At 31.8% G+C, this 22140-nt stretch overlaps 2 protein-coding genes across 2 annotated transcripts in view; one reads left to right on the top strand and one right to left on the bottom strand.

Annotated features, from left to right (window-relative positions):
- LOC145316609 (octopamine receptor-like) overlaps positions 1-18526 on the top strand; it is a 41687-nt gene extending 23161 nt beyond the window's left edge. Inside the window, exons 13-20 of the mRNA XM_080157243.1 lie at positions 659-822; positions 2690-2730; positions 3405-3454; positions 4971-5010; positions 5536-5609; positions 9500-9545; positions 14748-14830; positions 15694-18526. Of these exons, the coding sequence (XP_080013369.1) occupies positions 659-822; positions 2690-2730; positions 3405-3454; positions 4971-5010; positions 5536-5609; positions 9500-9545; positions 14748-14830; positions 15694-15727 (532 nt within the window). The 3' untranslated portion in view covers positions 15728-18526. The remainder of the gene's footprint in view (positions 1-658; positions 823-2689; positions 2731-3404; positions 3455-4970; positions 5011-5535; positions 5610-9499; positions 9546-14747; positions 14831-15693) is intronic.
- A 1424-nt stretch (positions 18527-19950) lies between these two features.
- On the bottom strand, positions 19951-22045 carry LOC145316606 (uncharacterized). The gene is made up of 2 exons (XM_080157236.1): positions 21907-22045; positions 19951-21587 (listed from the first exon to the last, which is right to left on the bottom strand). The coding sequence occupies exons 1-2, from the start codon at positions 21928-21930 to the stop codon at positions 20133-20135; spliced, it is 1479 nt and encodes a 492-aa protein (XP_080013362.1). The 5' UTR covers positions 21931-22045; the 3' UTR covers positions 19951-20132.
- Positions 22046-22140: the final 95 nt, after the last annotated feature.

Raw genomic sequence — 22140 nt, 5'->3', positions numbered from 1 at the left:
ATTATTGTAATAATGTCATAAAAGAGTAAGTTGAAGTAACATTCTATAGAGTACGCAGTAACTGACTAGTAAACAAGGACTATTATATCCATAAGTAGCACAAGCGCTGTGTTAAAAGTACTTAAAAAAAGAGAAGATATAGAGTAGATTGAGTCATACTTTGTAAAGTTGTGCTATGTTTGATAAATATAAAAGCGGCTAATAAGCAGTCAAGTATCAGTTTGGCTGCCAGTGTTATTAAATGGTAAATTATAATTAGGATAATCAACATAAAATATCCAACCTTTGACACCGCTCATGATAAAATATAATTTTTGTAAGCGTTCTCGACTGGCTTGCGCTACTAAAAATTAACACTTAAATTGAAATTCTAAGAATTTCAAATTCTTCCTGTTTTGTATTTAAAATTTCTTTTTGTCTGTAACTGTGTATTTGTTTTGAATATATAATGTTAAACCACATGAAAAACCAAAAGGAAAAGATACATTGTAGTTCTAAGTTCTAGCGGCTATTCTGCTTTGTAGTTGCCCGTTTGCAGCTCATTGAAAAAAAGGTGAGTTAAGCTACTGCTGCAGAGTATTGGAAAAAGGTCGACTATATGCAGCTTGAAGTTACAGATGCCAGATGCTGAAGAAAAATAAAATTATTTTAACTCTAGGAATGACCTTGAGCTGCAGGGAAGAAATCCAATAATAACAGAAGACCAAGCTTATGACTTCACAAAGATTCAGGAGACGAGCAGGCTCAATAGTCAGGTCAAGATCAACAAGAACAACTGTAGCCAGGGGTCAGTAGCCACCAGCTCACAGGATACAGCCATAGGTATTAGACTATAAAAGTTTTAAAGATTTTTAATCAATATAATAGATTTGAAATCTGCATAAAATTTTAAGGATTTTTTATAAAATTAGTTTTTTATATAATTCTTTATTTAAAGGCGCAAATACAAATTAAGTTAAATAATTTTGAGATCTGTGATTGGTGGATTGAAAACTATCTGCGCTCTGATTGGAGAAGCTTAAGTGACGTACATCATTCAACCAATTAGAGCGTAGGTAGTTTCCAATCCAGCTATCCTATTGGTCAAAATTATTAACTTAAATCGTATTTGCGCCTTTAAATAAAGAATTATATAAAAAACGAATTTTATAAAAAATCCTTAAAATTTTATGCAGATTTCAAATCTATTATATTGATTAAAAATCTTTAAAACTTTTATAGTCTAATAGGTATGTGTTTCATAATATTTATCACTTTTGAAATAATTAGTCTGAGTGTGTAAAAGTTTTCATCTCTGTTTGTACCCAGTAGACCGAGTAAAAGGGCAAATAACCACTAAAATTTGGCGATTTATCTCAAAGTGCCTTGTCGAGTAAGCACTGAACCAATCCCCCCAGTCCATTATTTTGAAATAAGTTGTTTGTTAGTTACTTTATTGATTGATCCCCAAACATTTACTTTAAATTAAACTTTAGTTTTCTTAATTTTTTTTGTAACTGCGAATTTCGAAATAAGGAGTCCGTTGTTTCTAATCTACTTTTGGACATAATCTTTCTTTTTTAATTAAGCTTACAAGAATTGTTTTCTGCCACAACATGTCCGACCAAACTTAATACAAACAAATAATAAATTATCTTAATTGTCTAATAACAGAGCAATATTTTTACTTTTGAGGTGTTTTTTTTGGTAATCTTATATTTGCACTAAGTCTGTCATGTACACCTGTGTCTTAATTACAGATAGGCGGCGGCAGCTGTGTGTAGCTCAGAACAGCTGCGGCTAACCAAAGACACTCTGGTTAAAATGAGATTATCGTACTTGTTTTATGCATTGATCATAAATAACTAAAAATTATTGTCTTAACGAAGAAAACTTTGCATTATAAACAAATTAACTAAGTACAGCCAACTTTTGGGTTACATAATATACAACTAAGATATTAAAAACTGTCTTTGTCACTCCTTATTATTAGTTTATGTAAATATAATGGATAACAACATCCATAAAAGCGAAGCTAATCAAACGAACATTGAAAAGGAGGAGAATATAAAGATGATCCGCTCATAACCCGTCTTAAGAATCTCAATTAAAAAGCTATTGTGGTAACAGACTTTTTGTTAGGATTATTGAGTTCAATTAATTGTACCTATCTGTTACAAAACTCATCATGCCAACTTAAGTTTGAAATCGATAGAACAATTCTTATTCAAAATGAACGAAATGCCAGACATTCGAATAGATACATCCTAATTATAGAGTGCTGCGCTACCACTACTAATATAATTATAAGAAAATACAAATAATCAATTATGAATAATTATGTTTCGTTTGTACCTTTATTGGGCATAATCAATTGTTACCAGCGTGCCTGCTTGCTGTAGGGTTTAAGTCTTGTTCACACCGAAGCATACTAGAGACGTTAATAATAGTACTTACTGCTGCTATGTCTGACACGTGACACTAACAGTGAGTGTAGGGAATATAATTAGGTTAAAATCTATTTACTAAATTTTAAATTTAAATATATTATAGATAATTTTTAAAAAATGCCTTGGCCATTATCGGTATCGGTATTATTATACCGCTATCGGTAATGCTCTGATGGAAAGAAGAGATAATCTGGGGCCATTATAATGTTCGTCTTAATTTCATATTATCAATAAACAACTTACAGTATTATATGTTTTAGAAAATGTTGAGAACGAGAATCCTTGTCATGGAAAACCTAAGGTAAAACATTATTTAAAACAACCTTTACTTATAAGCTCAATCTAGCGTCACGCAAACCAAACAGGCCGAACAAAGACGGTATAAGATGTAAGCTTAAAATACGAGGAATTTTTTTACTTCTCAAATATATGAATTTTCTATCCCATGAGATAGAAATACATACAAACAGTAACGGTTAAATTATTTAGCAAGATTCCCACAGTAGATGTTGTATATTACATTGAGATTTAATCAAAATATGCAACCGTTATAACAAAATATCGAAAAATTGAAAATGGCTCCGAGTACCCCCCGGTTCTATTGTGAAAGCAAAAACAAATAAAGTGAGGTTTACCAAATAATTTCATTCTAGGGGAAGGTATTAAAATTGTAAATGAGAATTTAAAAACATAACCCTTCCTCAAAACAACAGTATATTTTCACTATTTTCTAAATAATCAAAATTTTTCCTTATCTAAATTAAATTAAAAATAATACAAATGACTCTTTATGGTTTTTGGTCGGGTCATTTTATCAACAAATTATGAATATCATTAAGGCCTTCTTGTTTTTTCCAAGATTAAATTGAAAAAAAACATTTACTAACATTGACAAATTTTTTAAGGAGAAATATTTTAATTTTTGAATATAAAAAGAACATAATAAATGGAAAATAAAATGAGATATTATTTCAGAATGAGTCTGGGAAATCTAAATCTAAAGCTACTTTAAAAAATACTCCAAGGTAAAAACTTCTTTTTAAATTGTATTAATGTGTCAGTTTGACTTTAGAAAGCATTTGATATGCGTTTTATAAATGGGGATTATAAGATGGACTTTGAACGATGATTATTGTACAAAACATAAAAATAATCAAAAATTATCTCTTACGAATATAGAAATTGTTATTGGAAAAATTTACATGATTGAAAAAGATTTAATCTAACTTTGGGTTTAATATAAATTACAGTTCTTTGTGCATGGAATAAATATAAAGTGTGATATTACCTGAGAATAAGGACACAGATAAGAAATGACAGTGCTACGTAATAAATATTGCTCTAACGGACATTTATCCATAGAAAATTCAATGTAAAGCTATCTGAGATTGAGGGTCTATATTTCAGGATTTTTTATTTAAACTTTTTCATTCTATGACTTTTTTCTTTCAATTCTTAGGTTTATTATGTTAAACATAAACGACATTATATCTATTTCATGGGTTGAGAGATTTTAGTTGACTTAGTTTTAGCTTTTTTAGTTAGGTTAGGTTAGCCCTAAGCAACGTGTAGTGTAGTCTTTCAAATGGGTAAGATCTATGGGTAAGGTGGACACAAATCCCGTATAATTAAAGAACTTAAAATACTTCCTTTGTATAGGATGTGGGGTTATATTTTATTTTGAAAAGGCCATCATATTTCATATGCATCAAATACTAAATAATATTCACATTTTTTACATTCTTCATTTGTCAAATAATCTATGCAAATTTTCTCAAATTCTTGAATCCAATATCTAATATATTTAAATTTTCAACAGAAATTTTGGAAAAATCTTTCAATATTATCTTATGCTCTGTTCAACCTTTATTCATTTTAAACAAGTAAGATTTTAAGTTTCAATGCAATTCAATATTACAAAAGTAGTAAGCTTTTTTGTCTGTAGCGAAGAATCTGACCGCTGAACTGATATGGTTCTCCTTTATGGTGAAGCTTTTATAGACCCTGAGGTGGTTTTATACTATTTAATTTTTATAGAAAAATTCTGGGTATGGTTTTAGATTATTTTCTGCACTTCCATATACCTTCGAATAGAGCCCTTAGATGCTAGAGGCGCATTAGCTAGTTATTTATATAACCTTAATGTAATCCTAAATATTGAAGTTTAATTATATCCGTTCAGTATAAATTCATGTTTTAACAAAAAGTAAAAATATTTATATGTATCCTACATCGTATTATAAAAAAGTTCCTAATAAATTATTGAATATTTCCTGAATCTCGTGTCTTTTGTCCAATATGTAGATATTCTACCAATTCTTATACGAATTCTCCTATTTCTACAAGCGGAAAATATTGATTTTTTTTAGATGTTAAATGGTTTACTGTATGTCTGAGTTTTTTAGTTTTGCCTATATGGATGTTATCATCCTAGTGTTTTATTTACACAAAAGACATAATTAATTTTGTTAATTGATTGTGTTAGGAAATGATTATCATGACTAAATATTACAACAAAATAATAACATTGCCATTTTTTAGGTCCTTTATTGAAGAAAAGCGACGAAATGCTCAAAATAAGGTATTTTATATTTGTATTTTATATCTGTACTTTTCTTGTTTTTACAAACAAAATGTCTGTAATTCTATCACAAACCTTCGCCAACGCTTTTATTTCTAATTTGTAATTAAAGACATACAAGAACAATTACATCTCAAAAAACGTAGCTTTATGATATAAATTATAATATTTGTTGTTATCGACCTTCTCCTGCATTATAGTGACTTATTTGCATATTGGTAAAGCAAATGATAGAGTTGCTTCGCTCCTAAAAAGATGAATGTTTTATAAAATAGTTTTTGATTGTTTAGTGCTGACTCGCAATTTGTATAAATATTTGTGTAAAAAACATTTACAACATTTGTAACAATTTCATTATTGAATTATCTTCATTTTTTGTGTTGATTTATTTCTATTTTTAAAAATATTTTCTTTATTAGATTTTCGATAATCTTACTGTATTACCGTTTACTGTTCCTTTTTGATTTTACAACATAGTTTATCTTTTTATTTAGATAAATTTAACAATATAATTAAAATATTTAGGAGAAAAGATCCGCAAGAACAATGGGAGTTGTAGTGGGTATATTTACCCTTTGTTGGCTACCTTTCTTTCTAGTGTATGTGTTATATATTTGTAGTACTGCAGCTTCTCTAGAAATCGTAACGTCAACGGTAACGTCAACGGCAGATGCAGGAAAAATAGAATATTCGTAGAAGCGAATTATTACCAAAAAAGACGTTAGAAATGATTTTTAAAAATAATTTTATTTTATTATTGGCTTCTCTCATATCTCATTTGAATGTGATCAAACCGAAAAAGATGAAGGCGTTTTAACAGCTAATTGTATGTTAGGTTAAGTACAGGAGAGTTTAGCTCCACAACGAAATAACTGGATATTACGCTGTTTAGTTAGGGCTCAACAGTGTTAAAGCCACATGCAGGGGCTTCAAATATATTTTATCCTTGTTTCTGGTGAAAAATAGTATTTAACCTTTTTTATTAACTTTTATTTGTGTTTACTTGCCATTGTTAAATAATGTTAGTGTGCTGGCGAGTTGTTATTACATATTTTCTTTCTTTTTTCTCTCACCATCTTACCTTTTAAATAAAAGTAAGTTTTTAAAAGCGAAGCTTTTCTATGATTAGGGTCGGTCCGTAACGGATAGCTTTTTTTCGTTAATTTAGGCATGTTAGAATTGTCCTATCGATTTCAAACATTGCATGGTGATTCCTATAGAAGTTAGGTACGAGTTGCTAATGCTAATGTCGTATGGGTGAGTTGCACCTGGACTGAACAGTCAACTTGTCAACTCAAGGCCAGACTCTTGGTCCTTCACCTCATACCCGTGGTACAGTACATTACAGACAACCAACTCTCTGTGATGCACGACCTTTGTCTGAGAAGTCCTAACTGGGCATGGTAACGAGTTGCGCCTGTTTTGGGCCAAGGCATTCCCCCCACTCTTACTATTTACGTCGCGCATCTGACATAGTAGCAGTGGGAACCATTTTTAACGTCTTTAGTTATGACGCGGTGTCGGACCGAGATTCGAACCTCACACCTTCCCGACGACGAGCGGATGCGCTACGTGTTGAGCCACGGTCGCGGGTTTAGGTACGAGTTAGAAAGCGTAGCAACTCTATAATCATTACCAGAATGTCCGTACGTTCATTTAAAATATGATGATTTTTTTTACAATTTTAATAACAAATTTGTATGTGACCTAATTATCCGATTGGTCTGATTTTTGGTATACTGATTCCTGGGACAACAAACTACAATATTATAAGCGAAGAAACTCTTTAATCAAGTCCTAAAAATGTAAGTATGTCCATAAACATTATCCTGTATCAAGCAGTTTTTCAACAAATTTGCTTACAATTTTGCTTTGACTCTAATACATTTACATTCTGATTATTCAGTTCTGACATTATACAAGTGTTAATGTCCATTTGTCCTACCGTTTCAGAGTTTTACTTTTATGGATGTTATCATCCTTGTTTTCTTATATTCCTTTGCTTCCCTCACTCAGTCTATATACTTGTTCTCTCACTCTATCTGTAAACTTGTTCCCTCACTCTGTCTATATACTTGTTCCCTCACTCTGTCTATATACTTGTTCCCTCACTCTGTCTATATACTTGTTCCCTCACTCTGTTTATATACTTGTTCCCTCACTCTGTCTATATACTTGTTCCCTCACTCTGTCTATATACTTGTTCCCCCTCTCTGTCTATATACTTGTTCCCTCACTCTGTCTATATACTTGTTCCCTCACTCTGTTTATATACTTGTTCCCTCACTCTGTCTATATACTTGTTCCCTCACTCTGTCTATATACTTGTTCCCTCACTATGTCTATATACTTGTTCCCTCACTCTGTCTATATACTTGTTCCCTCACTCTGTCTATATACTTGTTCCCTCACTCTGTCTATATACTTGTTCCCCCACTCTGTCTATATACTTGTTCCCTCACTCTGTCTATATACTTGTTCCCTCACTCTGTCTGTAAACTTGTTCCCTAACTCTGTCTATATACTTGTTCCCTCACTCTGTCTATATACTTGTTCCCTCACTCTGTCTGTAAACTTGTTCCCTAACTCTGTCTATATACTTGTTCCCCCTCTCTGTCTATATTCTTTTTCTCTCACTCTGTCTGTAAACTTGTTCCCTCACTCTGTCTATATACTTGTTCCCTCACTCTGTCTGTAAACTTGTTCCCTCACTCTGTCTATATACTTGTTCCCTCACTCTGTCTATATACTTGTTCCCTCACTCTGTCTATATACTTGTTCCCCCACTCTGTCTATATTCTTTTTCTCTCACTCTGTCTGTAAACTTGTTCCCTCACTCTGTCTATATACTTGTTCCCTCACTCTGTCTATATACTTGTTCCCTCACTCTGTCTATATACTTGTTCCCTCACTCTTTTTATATACTTGTTCCCTCACTCTGTCTATATACTTGTTCCCTCACTCTGTCTATATACTTGTTCCCTCACTCTGTCTGTAAACTTGTTCCCTCACTCTGTCTATATACTTGTTCCCTCACTCTGTCTATATACTTGTTCCCTCACTCTGTCTATATACTTGTTTCCCACTCTGTCTATATTCTTTTTCTCTCACTCTGTCTGTAAACTTGTTCCCTCACTCTGTCTATATACTTGTTCCCTCACTCTGTCTGTAAACTTGTTCCCTAACTCTGTCTATATACTTGTTCCCTCACTCTGTCTATATACTTGTTCCCTCACTCTGTCTATATACTTGTTCCCTCACTCTGTCTATATACTTGTTCCCCCTCTCTGTCTATATTCTTTTTCTCTCACTCTGTCTGTAAACTTGTTCCCTCACTCTGTCTATATACTTGTTCCCTCACTCTGTCTGTAAACTTGTTCCCTCACTCTGTCTATATACTTGTTCCCTCACTCTGTCTATATACTTGTTCCCTCACTCTGTCTATATACTTGTTCCCCCACTCTGTCTATATTCTTTTTCTCTCACTCTGTCTGTAAACTTGTTCCCTCACTCTGTCTATATACTTGTTCCCTCACTCTGTCTGTAAACTTGTTCCCTCACTCTGTCTATATACTTGTTCCCTCACTCTGTCTATGTACTTGTTCCCTCACTCTGTCTATATACTTGTTCCCCCACTCTGTCTATATTCTTTTTCTCTCACTCTGTCTGTAAACTTGTTCCCTCACTCTGTCTATATACTTGTTCTGTCTTTATATGTGTTTGGCCGCGTAAAAGTTCACTTTACTAGCAATATTTGACCCAGAAATAACCTTAATAGTCTTGTTTTGTATCCCATCCTCTAGAGGTTATACAGAGCTGGATCTTTAAATCATTTTAGTGGTGAGCCAGATCGGGGTGAGCTAACTTTCCTTCAATGAGAGCACAGCATTTTATGAAATGCCGCGGTGTGATTGGCTGAAATTCGTCTCACCCCGATCTAGCTCACCACTAAAATGATTTAAAGATCCAGCTCAGGTTAACCTAACCTAACCAAACTCAAAATAAGCATTCCATTTCCAAAAAGTTTGTTTGTGTTCCGCTTTGTGTAATTTTATGAAAAAAAAAGCATTTTTTTCATTTGAAAACATTTGATAGTATACTAAATGCAACTGTGTAACAAAAACCAAAACTAATCTTCTTTGCATGAAGATTTATTATCTAGATAGCCTGATGCTGGATATTTAATTAGTAATTCATTTGTTGCAGGAAAAGGTCATATTTTAGCAAATTTATTTTATTTAGGATATAGAGTGGTGCCAACACACCTTTTACAATTTAAATTTGTAAGGCCCACCTTCCCCAATTTTACCTCCTAATTATTTGACACCCCACTGGTGAATCAGAGTGCACGCCGCTGATTGTACATAAAGAGACAAAAAGTTTCTAATATATAATATAAATTTAGAAGGCTAGAAAAATAAGTAAAATAATTATATGTAAATTCTCTACTAAAATATGTAAAAGAATAATAAATTTTTATTTTGTTTAGATATGTGATTCTTCCTTTCTGCGAAACCTGTTCTGTGTCAAAAAGGGTAATTTTAAATTTCTAGCTAGGGCTTGCAGTTTTAAATCTTCTGCTCCTTAACCAGGCAACCGTGACAAACGCAACTGATTCCATATAAAAAGATTGTTAAAAATCCAAACTTAATTCGGTTAATTAACGGTGATATATTAAACGTAAAATATATAATGTATATCTGATACTTTTATTATGCTGATTTAATAACAGCAGCAAGATCACAGGATAGAGAGAGAGGGACTGCTGCTGTTAGCGGCTGATAAGCTCGCTTAAATATTTATTTGATTTCAGGATCTAATTACACATATCATATCAACAAATTTTAAACAAATTATTTAGAATTAAATTCTTAATTAGATTTTAACTATACTTACATATGTAATAGATTAACAAGGATGATAACATCCATAAGCAGCGGAGCTCGTAAATAAAAATAAGAACAGTCAAGCAGAAAGAAAAAATTGACATAGTAAGTTGTAAAGAAGATACTCTGGGATCATATGAATAACAGTCTATCTTTGATAACAGCTGAGAAAAACAAATATTCCAAAGTATCAAAGTCAGACAAGTGTTTTATTGGGTAGATGCGCATTATTCAACTAAACATTCACAAAAATCTGCCATCTACCCTCTAACAACAAGTTAACATAAACATATTTTCCCTGTAAAACTTTTATATCCCAGAGATCGTTATAGACAGATCGAAGGGCAAAAAATTCAATAGTCTATCAAAATAGCAGTCGATTAGTTCTCAGTTTTTCCTTAGGGCGGATGCAAATACAAATTAAGATATAAAGTAGGTTACCTTCTAAATTGTCGAAGAGAAAGTTTAATAAAGTCTTTCAGTCATAATAGCTCATTCAAGTACTGGTTAACCTCACTGAATATCTTACACACATTTTTTTTCTTATAATATTTACATTACTAAAATGTTTTCAAAAGAATTAATAAGAAATATTTAAAATTCCATTTACTAGTCTAACGTGACAAGTGTGCTGAATTTTAAAAACCATTTAAAGTATGTAATACATAAAATTTAACATGATATAGAGTTAACTAAAAAAATAATTTAAAAAAGAAGCTAGTAAAAGTAGCTGACTCAGATTATGACGTCAAAAAAGAATTAACCAATGAGAGGCCAGTATATGCTGTAATTGACCAATAATGGTAAAATTTACAGTAATTCATTCTTTATGTTATATATTTTTTAAGAAGCTAGTAAAAGTGGCTGACTCAGATTATGACGCCAAAAAAGAATTAACCAATGAGAGGCCAGCATACGCTGTAATTGACCAATGCACATTGGGGCAAATCAATCAAAAAGGGGATTTAATTATTTAGTACCCTTAAAATTCATCCCACAAAAATTTCATTTTATACTTTTTTGTAGGCAATTTAACAACGAACAAATTTGCTTTTATGTTTTTTTCTGTCATTTGAAAGAAACAGGGAGATAAAGGTCATTTAATGAAGGTAGATGGAAAATTACCGGATTAACCCCTCCCCAAAAATAGCGCCCCCTTAACTTATCCATCTATCTATTAATCTATCTATCCATCCGTCTATCTATCCATCTATCTATCCATCTATCTATCAATCTATCTATCCATCTATCTATCCATCAATCTATCCATCTATCTATCCATCTATCTATCTATCTATCTATCCATCTATCTATCTATCCATCTATCTATCTATCCATCTATCTATCTATCCATCTATCTATCTATCCATCTATCTATCTATCCATCTATCTATTTATCCATCTATCTATCCATCTATATATCCATTTATCTATCTATCCATCTAATTATCCATCTATCTATCTATCCATCTATCTTACCATCTATCTATCCATCTATTTATAAATCTATCTATTCATCTATCTATACATCTATCTATCCATCTATCTATCCATCTATATATCCATCTATCTATCCATCTATCTATCCATCTATCTATCCATCTATCTATCCATCTATCTATCTATCTATCTATCTATCTATCTATCTATCTATCTATCTATCCATCTATCTATCTATCCATCTATCTATCTATCCATCTATCTATCTATCCATCTATCTATCCATCTATCGATCCATCTATCTATCCATCAACTATTTATCTATCTATCCATCAACTATCCATCTATCCATCCATCTATCTATCCATCTATCTATCCATTTATCTATCCATCTGTCTACCAATCTGTCTATCCATTTGTCTATCCATTTACTCATCCATGTATCTATCCATATATCTATTCATCTACCTATCCATCTATCTATCCATCAAAGTATTCAAAATGTCAAATTTAGGGTCATTTAATTCATTTCAGTAGAAGGGGAGAGGATGGTGTAAAGGGGTGGATGGGTATTCTTATTTTAGCAAGCTACAAGTTTTACTTAATAATAAATCCATTATAAATGTGAGCATGATTGACATAAATTTTTATTGGCTAATAACTATATTTATAATGATATTATGATTCTTGTTTACTGTTTATATGTATACTAGCAGTTTCGTCCCTAGCCTCTATGGGCTTTGCTCCAAGAGGTAATTAAACAAGGATGACAACATCCATAGAAGCGAAGCTCTGAAATGGAAGGACAAACGAACACTAACACTTGTGAAGTGTCAGAACTAAATATTAATGCATGTCTATACAAAATTGTAATTAAAACTGATTAAATACATGTTACTGTTTAAGGACATACTGACGTTTTTAGGACTTTTTATAGAGATGCTTTGCTTATAACACTATACCTTATTGTACTAGGAATCAGTATTCAAAAATCAGATGAATAGGATATTTTTAACATTCAAAACCATTATTTGTTGTCATAAAATTAAAAAATCAGCTTGTTATAAATGGATGTATGGACTTTCTGGTAACGATTATAGAGTTGCTGTGCTTTCTAAGTCGTACCTAACTGTTGTAGAAAACGGCATGAAAAGTTTGAAATCGAGAGGACAATTCTAGCCTTTTTAAATTAACTAAAAGAGCTAACTGTAACAGACGTACGGACGGACCTATCCTAATTATAGAAATATGAAAAAATTTAGAGGATTTTTTTTTGTAAAATAGCTTTAAACCACCACAGGACCAGTAGATATATTCCCTGAAGAGTAGAATATAATCAGTTTAGTGGTTACCGAGATCTTAAGGGACGGACGGACAGACAAACAGACATTAAGCTACTTTTTATTATAGATTAACGCCCAGGGATCTAAGGAACTAAACAATAACCGATTAATGTATGTAAATCCCCAATATTGATATATAAAATAATAAATTATATTACAAAATTGATTGTCTGTAGATGACAATTAGTGGTTGAAAAGTTTTGATACTCATCTTAGTGAACCAACCAATAAAACATCAATCAAATTTCCTAAAGTTGTTATGCCAACGAATATAAAAACGTTATTATAAAACTTTGAAGTTTGGGGACTAGTGTAATGTCCTCTCCCTTTCTAAATAAAACTGCTGATGCTAAACATAAAGACCATGTAACTACATAATTTAAAAACAAAGCATTACCAATAGACAGACAGATAGACTACTTGCTAATTCCAATTTAGTACGATTATTAGAACACTTCGTTATTTGAATATTATCTTTACCTTTCCGCAGTGAGAGAGGGGACATTGGGCTGTTTATAAAACTAGTCCCCAAAGTTTTACAGTTGTGTGTTCAAACGTTTTAACTACTAACTTTAATCTACACAAGGGGTAATTTTGTGTATTACCATTGGGGATGTACATCAATTTATTGACCTTTGTCTTATCCCTTTAGATCCCTGATATTTGTAATAATCCATAGAAACAATTATTCAGTTACATTAAAACATCGAACATAAAGAGGTTTAGATTTAGGTTTAGCCCCCCCTTCCTCGCCTCTCAATCATTTAGTGCAATAGAACTTGAAAATATTCATTATCAACTTTAATTCAAAGTCTGATTAAATAAATATTTCTCATAACTATGTTTTTGCGTCTTTTATTTATATGTATTACATCTCACATTTTGACTTTAAAAGCGCATTTAAAAGATTTTTCTAACAAACTTTTCGTGCACCCAACCTCAGAAAACGCGCTAAAAACCCCTATGGGGGCGCGGGGGGGTAAATGAGACCAGTACAGGCGATTATAATATGTCTTTGGGTAATCAAATATCGTATTTTTAGCCGGTGGCAATCAGTGAAAACATGTTTCCTCTCACTGTCTACTGAAATGTTGATTATAAAACAAACAAAAATAAACTAAAATCTTAACTTCAACTAGAATTATTTAGGACTAATATCTTTAATCTGTGTTTTTTTCTTTTATATTGTCAAAATAAATGTAGTGCATGACTCACCTGAAGTTATTTTGTCTAATTACGTTAATTCTAAGAGATTTTATAATACTTTTAAAATTGTTGGTGAAACACAAAATATATGCCTTTTTCTGTAAGAAAATTTTTGCATATCTTGACTTTCAGACTTTAGAAAGCTTACTTAAAAAGCGTATTTTTACGATTCCTTTGAAATCTGATGTACATTGGGTATGATAATACTCATAGAATGATTAAAACTTTATTTGGGGGTTGTGAATTGAATCCCCTTGTTGCCCCTATGTGCAATGGTAAAATTTACAGTGGCCTCTTATTGGTTAATTTTTTTGACGTCATAATCTGAGTCAGCCACTTTTACTAGCTTCTTTAAAAATATATAACATAAAGAATGAATTACTTTGATGAGGATAAAAAGTGAAAAAGTGGCTAGCGCTGGTGTTATCCTTAGAGTAAAATATTTGTTAATTCTGAAGATACCCCTACACAAAGCTTTGATCTCACTTGTATAATTCAAAGATCAAACAACAGATATGTACAGTAAATCTCATTATTATAAAAAGAAACACAGTTTCGTTCTCCAACAATAGGCAACAAGAAAAATTATGTAAATACCTATTCTAATTAAGTACAATAAATTAAATTAATAGAATATTCAAAATATTACGAAGGCTAATGTACAGATACAATTCCAACAATTTCTACTTCTGAAAAATTTTCCTGAATATCATATAAGATATTTATATTTTAGTGATTCATTAAATTAGACTTACAGATAGACAATAACTTATGTTTATAATTCAAAGCTTTTAAAAATTAATAGGTAAATTTACGAGCTCAGCGAGAGCTCACATATTAATATTGCCTTATTTTTATTTAGATGATCCACTTTGTAACCTGGCTCGGGTTCCTAAACTCAACAATTAACCCTTTCATTTATACAATATTCAACAGAGATTTTAGGTAAGGCTACAAATAATACTTTTTATTATAAAAATATTCAACGGAGATTTTAGATAAGGCTACAATTAATACTTTTATTTATACAATATTAAACAGAGATTTTAGGTAAGGCTACAATTAATACTTTTATTTATACAATATTCAACAGAGATTTTAGGTAAGGCTACAATTAATACTTTTATTTATACAATATTCAACAGAGATTTTAGGTAAGGCTACAATTAATACTTTTTATTATACAATATTCTACAGAAATTTTAGGTAAGGCTACAATTTATACTTTTATTTATACAATATTCAATAGAGATTTTAGGTAAGGCTACAATTAATACTTTTTATTATACAATATTCTACAGAAATTTTAGGTAAGGCTACAATTTATACTTTTATTTATACAATATTCAATAGAGATTTTAGGTAAGGCTACAATTAATACTTTTTATTATACATTATTCAACAGAGATTTTAGACTACAGTTATAACTTTATTCATACAATATTCAACAGAGACTTTAGGTATTTCCACTTTTATTTATCAAATATTAATCCGTGTTTTTGGTAAGGCAGCAATTATAATTTCATTAATATATATTTTATATATTATTCTTAATAATCATATAATATTTGAAATGGATTTTAGGTAGGTAATTCTACAATATATATTCAACAATACCTGATTACCTATCTAAAGTATTCCATGGCTGAAAGTTTGTTTGGTCTATCCTTTTATTAGCAGCGTGGTAATGACAGACAGACGAGAAAACTTTTAAGGACATGGTTGCCACGTAAAAGTACAACTTCTCACTTGGAAGTTAAATTTTTGCAAATATGATTTTTTTCCTAATCTTTGTAAATATCTTTCAGGAAAGCATTCAGAAAGCTTTTATCGATGAGTTAAAATTTAAGAAAAATGAATTAAATGTGAATAAACAATTGTGCTATAAATTATAATTAGTGTTTAATAAAAACACACTGTCATGCAATACTAAAGAAGTTAGAGGTTATGGGATAGGAAAAATTTAGAGTTTAGATTTTATTAAAATTTAAAATATTTATAATTGTAAACTTTTGTCTATAATGTTAAGATCATTTTAAGGAAAATTTTTAAAAACTTTTTTCATTATTTTTTTTTACCAAAAACTATTTATACTTCACAGATTACATGAATTATAATTTTCAATGATCTCGTTATTTTGAAATACTTTGCTGATTTAATTAAATAACCGGTGCAGTGTACATGAAATTAATTTTAACCACAGCGAGTTTATAGAATTTATACATTTAAATACATCATGTATTGAGTTGTTTTGTATAAATATTACCCTGCAACTTCTCTTGTATTATGGCACAGTGTTAATAGAGTTTAGAAATGTGAAATTTGCTATAAATTATAGGGATCTCGTCCAGTTTAAGGTAAAATGTTGCTGCAGTCGATTATTTCCAAACTAAGATATCTAAAGGATGCTAGTTGCAAAACTGCTAAATATGAAAATACTTAATATGCAATACACATAGATTCGCAAAATTAACGCGTGAATAAGTTATCCGGGTGCTCCATATGTATTTTTGGAACGAGATAGATTATTTTTGGGCCTTCTTATACCGTTGCTTATGACGACGAGTCGCACCCTAGGTTGCAGCTTTTAGAGTTCTTAGTATTTGTTTTTGTTCATATATTCTATTCTTGCAATATTTTACGGTGAACTAGGCCAGATCCAAATATAGATTGTATTATTTATTGTTAGTGATACAGAAAAATTAAATTACAGAGTAGAAATAAAAAATAGTATTAGGATTGTCTTAATCAATTTTACCAACATATCATTTTTTGAGACATCTATTAAATTTAGTTTTATAATATCACAATATATGAATCCATTTATAAAAATGCATAAATTTGTCAATAATTATCGTGGCTGACTGAAAGAAAAGTGTAGCAAACTTTAAACGCAGAAATCTGATAAAGAGAGAAACAGTGTAATAAATGTAAACGGCAAAGAAAATAAGCGTATGCTGTTTAAATCTTTTACTGCGTAGATACTGTATTGTCTTTTTACTATTTTCTTAATATTGAATATTAAATTTAAAAGGTAAATTCCATTTCGATTGGCCTATCTCTGATATCTGCAAAGAAATGATTGTTCTTTCTATTGTTGTTTACTGTCTGTTAGCATCCTAAATTAAATACTTCTAATCCATTTCTTATTTTGAACTGATCAAAATGGATAAATGTTTTATAAGAAACAATGTTTTGATAGCAGTTAAAAATAATTTTGTACGAAAATGAGTGTTCAATTTAGTTTAAACAAAGAGTTGATAAAGGAATTATCTTACGATGGCGGACGTCGGGACAAATAGTGTTTTTTTTTTCAACATCCATCGATCATATTTGTCAGGTTTTTGTTAAAATGTTATTTATTTTTATTATGAATTCAAAATTAATAAAATTATATTTATAACAAATGAAAGGGTGTGCAAAAATTACGGTCCTTTATAAAATTCACATTGCACGAAATGTGTTAATTGTATAAAATGCTATGCATATCGTCAAAACCGCCATAAGCTCTACAACAAGCCGCACAATTTAAATTTGAAAAATTCCGCATTTTTAACGCACCCTTTTATTAAAACTTATTTTTCTTAAAGAAAGATTATATTATTGAATTTGATAAAAGGTAAGAGGGGAGGTATCCCCATTCATAGAAACTGGAAATAGCTAAATTTCCTTTTAAAGTACAGTCAACGCTTCTCATGCAAAATGCATGCAGAAATATCAGAATAAGATTTTTTACTCAACTTTTTATTATTTATTTAAGTTTCAATAAATGTTAGTACATAAAAAGTGCAGCAATATCGAGTTATTGTAGAGCATTTTAATTTGTAGAGAGTAGTAAAGTATAATGCAGTACAAAGGAAATTACTTGTATGTTGGCAATGACAAAACTCGTCAGTAAATGAAGAAGTAGCATTATTATTTTAACATATACGACATTTTCTAGTTACAGAGTAGCTGCGCTAAAAGCTCAATATTGATTGTCATTTAGTATTAGATGAGTTGTGTAATAAATAGGTATTATTAAAAAGGGGGGTCAGGGTATTGTATCGATCATGTAATCCAAACTCGAATTAGGAAGCACAAATATCTTTGACTATTTTTGTATTTTTCGCAAGAATTTCTGAGTCAGAATTAATGCTTGTTTTGTTTAATGTTTTTTTACCTCAATGACGAGTAAGCTTCCTAATACCTGTTTCTTAAAAGCTAAATATACATGGATAGAGCTTTCTATGATGTTTGTAAATATTTAAGATACATGGATTACGAGAATTACATACAATAATTCTGTCTCCCTACATGTGAAAAAGTTATTTTATATTTTGTAAGTGTTCACCTAGTGAACGAAGTCATATTTAATATTAAATGTTTATATTTATTAGTTTTAATTTTTCAAAGTCTTCTGGCTGTAGACAGGTGATACAAAAACCTTTGCTGTTTTTTTTTTATTGGTTGAAGTCAATGGAAAGCCGGGGAAATTAAATGCAGCAATTTTAGCCTGTGTGTAGCCAAAGGATCATTAAACTGAGTGAATCATTTGTTTGTCTACTATACAAAACAATTTCATCAGCCGTTAGATAATATGTTTTGTTATGTAATATGTATGTATAATACATTCGATGAATGTGCATATGTATGTATGTATGTAATTAATGATAGTAAATTATTTTTAATAAATGTTTATTTTGACAAGTTTATTTCTTCTGTAGGAAAGGGATGGTAAAAATGAGGTACAGGCAACTAAAATGACACTGTAGGGTACCTTTTCTATTACTAACATGAACTTTAATAAATGACGATATAATTGAATAGCACAAGAGCTTATGCAAACGTTTTTCTCGGAACTAGTGGCTGCTTTGCACATAGCCATTAGGGGCTTCGCCCCAAAACGTGATGAGAAGTACCCCCCCCCCCCCGTTGTTGTTATGTGTGCTATAATCTACGTAGTATTTATCTAATACATATTCAAGAGACAACTTTAACATCTCAGAAACTGTTAACATCTTAAACACCCTAAGTATGTTTTTGAGGAATTTGACCAACTAATTTTATATGAATTTTTTCTAAAAAATAGGGGAGGATGGGGAATTTAAGGAGTCTTTGCCTCATGGTGCGGTGGGCGTTCCTCAACCCCTGCCCCCCCCCCCCCTTATTTGTTTTTGTCTAATAGAAAAAAAAATTTGTGGGGGAGAATTTTTCATTAAAATACTACAGGACCAGTAGGTATATTCCATAAAGAGTAGATCCCAATTAGTTCGGCAATTACTTTTTGCTTTCAATAAAAAGAAAAAATATTGGGGGAGATTTTTTCTTTTAAGGGTGGTTTAGGGGTGTCCCACCCCCCAAGAAAATATCTTAAAACCATCACTGAACCAGTAGGTTTATGATATGCCCTGAAGAGTAGAGCCCAATCGGTTCAGCGGTTACAGAGATCTTATGCCTCAGACAGACGGACAGACATGGTTCTACTTTGCATTATAGAAAGCTATTGAAAAACTGTCAAACACAGTCCTATTGCAAAAGTTGCAACAATTGCCAATCATTATAGGAAATGGACAAATTTCTTGTGAAAATCAAACTAAAAATATCAATGATATATAAAAGTTAAGCTACGTGTCCTTTCGTCTAAAGACATAAAACTTTCCTAGAGCGACTTGAAATCTATTTTTTTATTATTACCCACAAAATTTGTGAAAATCAAACCTAAAACACCAGATATAGGTTATATAATTGTTAGAAACAAAAGCGTCTTAAAATCAGTCTGACTGCCGTGGATGTTTTTTATGCTTAAATATGATCCATAATAAAGGAATTTAATCATAAAATTTAAACATTATATCTTGAACTGGGGCGGAGAAAATCACGTTCCAGATCAACAGTCTGACATTTTAAAATTATAGAAAAGCTTCGATAATATGAGAAGCCTCGATAATATAAAGTTTAACAAAATTTGGTTCAACAATCAATTTGTTTATCTTTGTAATTGTAAAGGTTGATTTAAATACTCATTTACTCAATAGTGATATAAAAAACGTCGCTTCTAAATTAAATTAGTAAAAGACATAACAAAATATTTAGAATATTTATTTATAATTTTGACCAGGTTTTAGTATGTACATATCACAGGCCTACTTTAGATTATCTTCAACAAATTTGAAATTTTATGTTTACAATATATTTTAATACAATCACTTATAACAGCACATTATCATTTCAACGGTTAAAATTTATACAAACAAACAAAAACAAGCTATACATTAACTCTGCTAGCGAAATTTGGGTAAATTCTAAAATCCACTGCTGTATTATAATCAGTCTGCTTCCATGGTTCAAATACATTTCTGTTGACAATAACACTGCTTTGCTTCACTTGGTTGCTGCTCTGGCGTCCTCGCTTGATCTTGCCTGTAGGATTGGCCTCGTGGATCTTGGCGTGTTTCTTAAGATGATCTGAGCGAGAGAATTTCTTGCTGCATAATAAACACTCAAATCTCTTTTCCCCTGTGTGAATGCGCATGTGGCGCTGCAACTCATCAGATCTTGTGAAGGACTTTGTGCATCCCTGCCATGTGCATGGAAATGGGCGGTCGCCGGCATGCCAGCGTAAATGTGCCTTCAGGTGCGATGTCTTGCTGTAGGATCTGTTGCAACCTGGCACATGACACAGATGCATGCGCTTTTTTGCACCACCTGTAGCAGATGAGCCATCGGGATTGTCCTCACAGTTGGGACACTTGCATTTTTTACTTTTACGCGGGTGAGATGAAATATGGGGATTTCTGAGCAATGCTGTAGCAATATCTCCTTCCGTGACACCCGGTTGTAGCTGCATCGGTAAAGACTCGTGATCTCTCCAATATTCAGCGTGTTGGTTGCCAGAGTATGGCTGGGTCCAGGGCCAGATGCCGCTGGCACCAACCACAGGGGAATCTGGACTACTAGGAGGTGACAGGTTAGAGGTGTTGCAAATATCATATGAAACTGATTCTGTCGCCATTTCCTTGTGGCCGCCGGGTGGTGTAATCGGTAGAGAAACTGGAAGTGCTTCACTAAGATCTGGACACTTTTCATACTTTGGCAGACTTTCAATTATATTTTGGATTGGATGTCGGATATGTTGGTTCTTAAGTGATTCACGAATAACAGAAGTAGTCTGGTAATCAAACACTTTATGCTCTTGGATATTGCGCTGGATAACTGTCGAATTTACATGCTCTGATTTGGAAAACTCCTTATCCGACACATTATCAAATTCTTTGTCTGTTCCATATCCAGAGAAAGAATCCGAGGTGGTGGGTGAACTTGGAAACTCTTCTGAATCAACAGATTTGTGCTGTCTTATGAGCGACTCTCTAAAGTGTCGGATCGCAGCACTTGTTTGTCCGTAAAAGTCTCTGTTTTGTAGATACATGGGATATCCTACTTGATGATGCTGATGGTAGTCAATGTTTCCATCCTCTGGGCCACTGTCAGGTAGAATATGAGACACATAGCTCTGGCGCATCATATCGGAATGGCCATGTGGCAGGTACGAGGCTGGCTGCACTAAGTGGAGACCACGGCCAGAGCTTGATAGTTCAGGTGAAGAGGAATGGTTTCTGTTGTATGCAGGTGGGGGTGGTAGAGATGATGCAGGGGAAGAATTGTACATTTGTCTTGCGGCCTCGGCTGAATAATCAGCCCACCAACCTGGGCGCATATCCATCTGAAATTTTGTATATTTATAGCAAAAAGAGTTAAGGCATATCTATAAAAGTTTATGTATATAGCTTTCTACAGATAGTGAACTTAAATAAATTGAATTAAGACTTTTATTTCATCATTTCCTTTCATATGATAAATGATTTTTAACATTATTCAGAACGGGTTATAATATATCGGATATCAATCGGTTGCAAAGCCATTTAAAACTAGATTTATAAATAATTCATTTACTTCTTGTTCAAATTATTCGATGTGTGCAGAATTTAAAAAGTTTCATGAATATAGATACTATTTTATGAATAAAATTAGCTAAAGTTTACCTGAGTATGAGAAGTGTTATGCATTATGTCTGTGTGTGCATGTGTCAACTAACAAATAATAACTAATTATATCATATGCAACCATTTAAATTCCCATTTATGACCCTTCCCTTCATTTTTTTATTACAACGCCCTTCTGTCTTTGTTCAATTTACCCTCTTCTTATTAACCCCAATCCCCCCCCCCCCCCAACCCCCCGTTGTTAATGAACGGCAGCCACAATAAAATTCTTGA

This window comes from Acartia tonsa, chromosome 4, assembly GCF_053477335.1.
Source record: "Acartia tonsa isolate MP-2025a chromosome 4, ASM5347733v1, whole genome shotgun sequence".
NCBI lineage: Eukaryota > Metazoa > Arthropoda > Copepoda > Calanoida > Acartiidae > Acartia > Acartia tonsa.
This window is presented reverse-complemented; position numbering and strand designations above follow the sequence as displayed.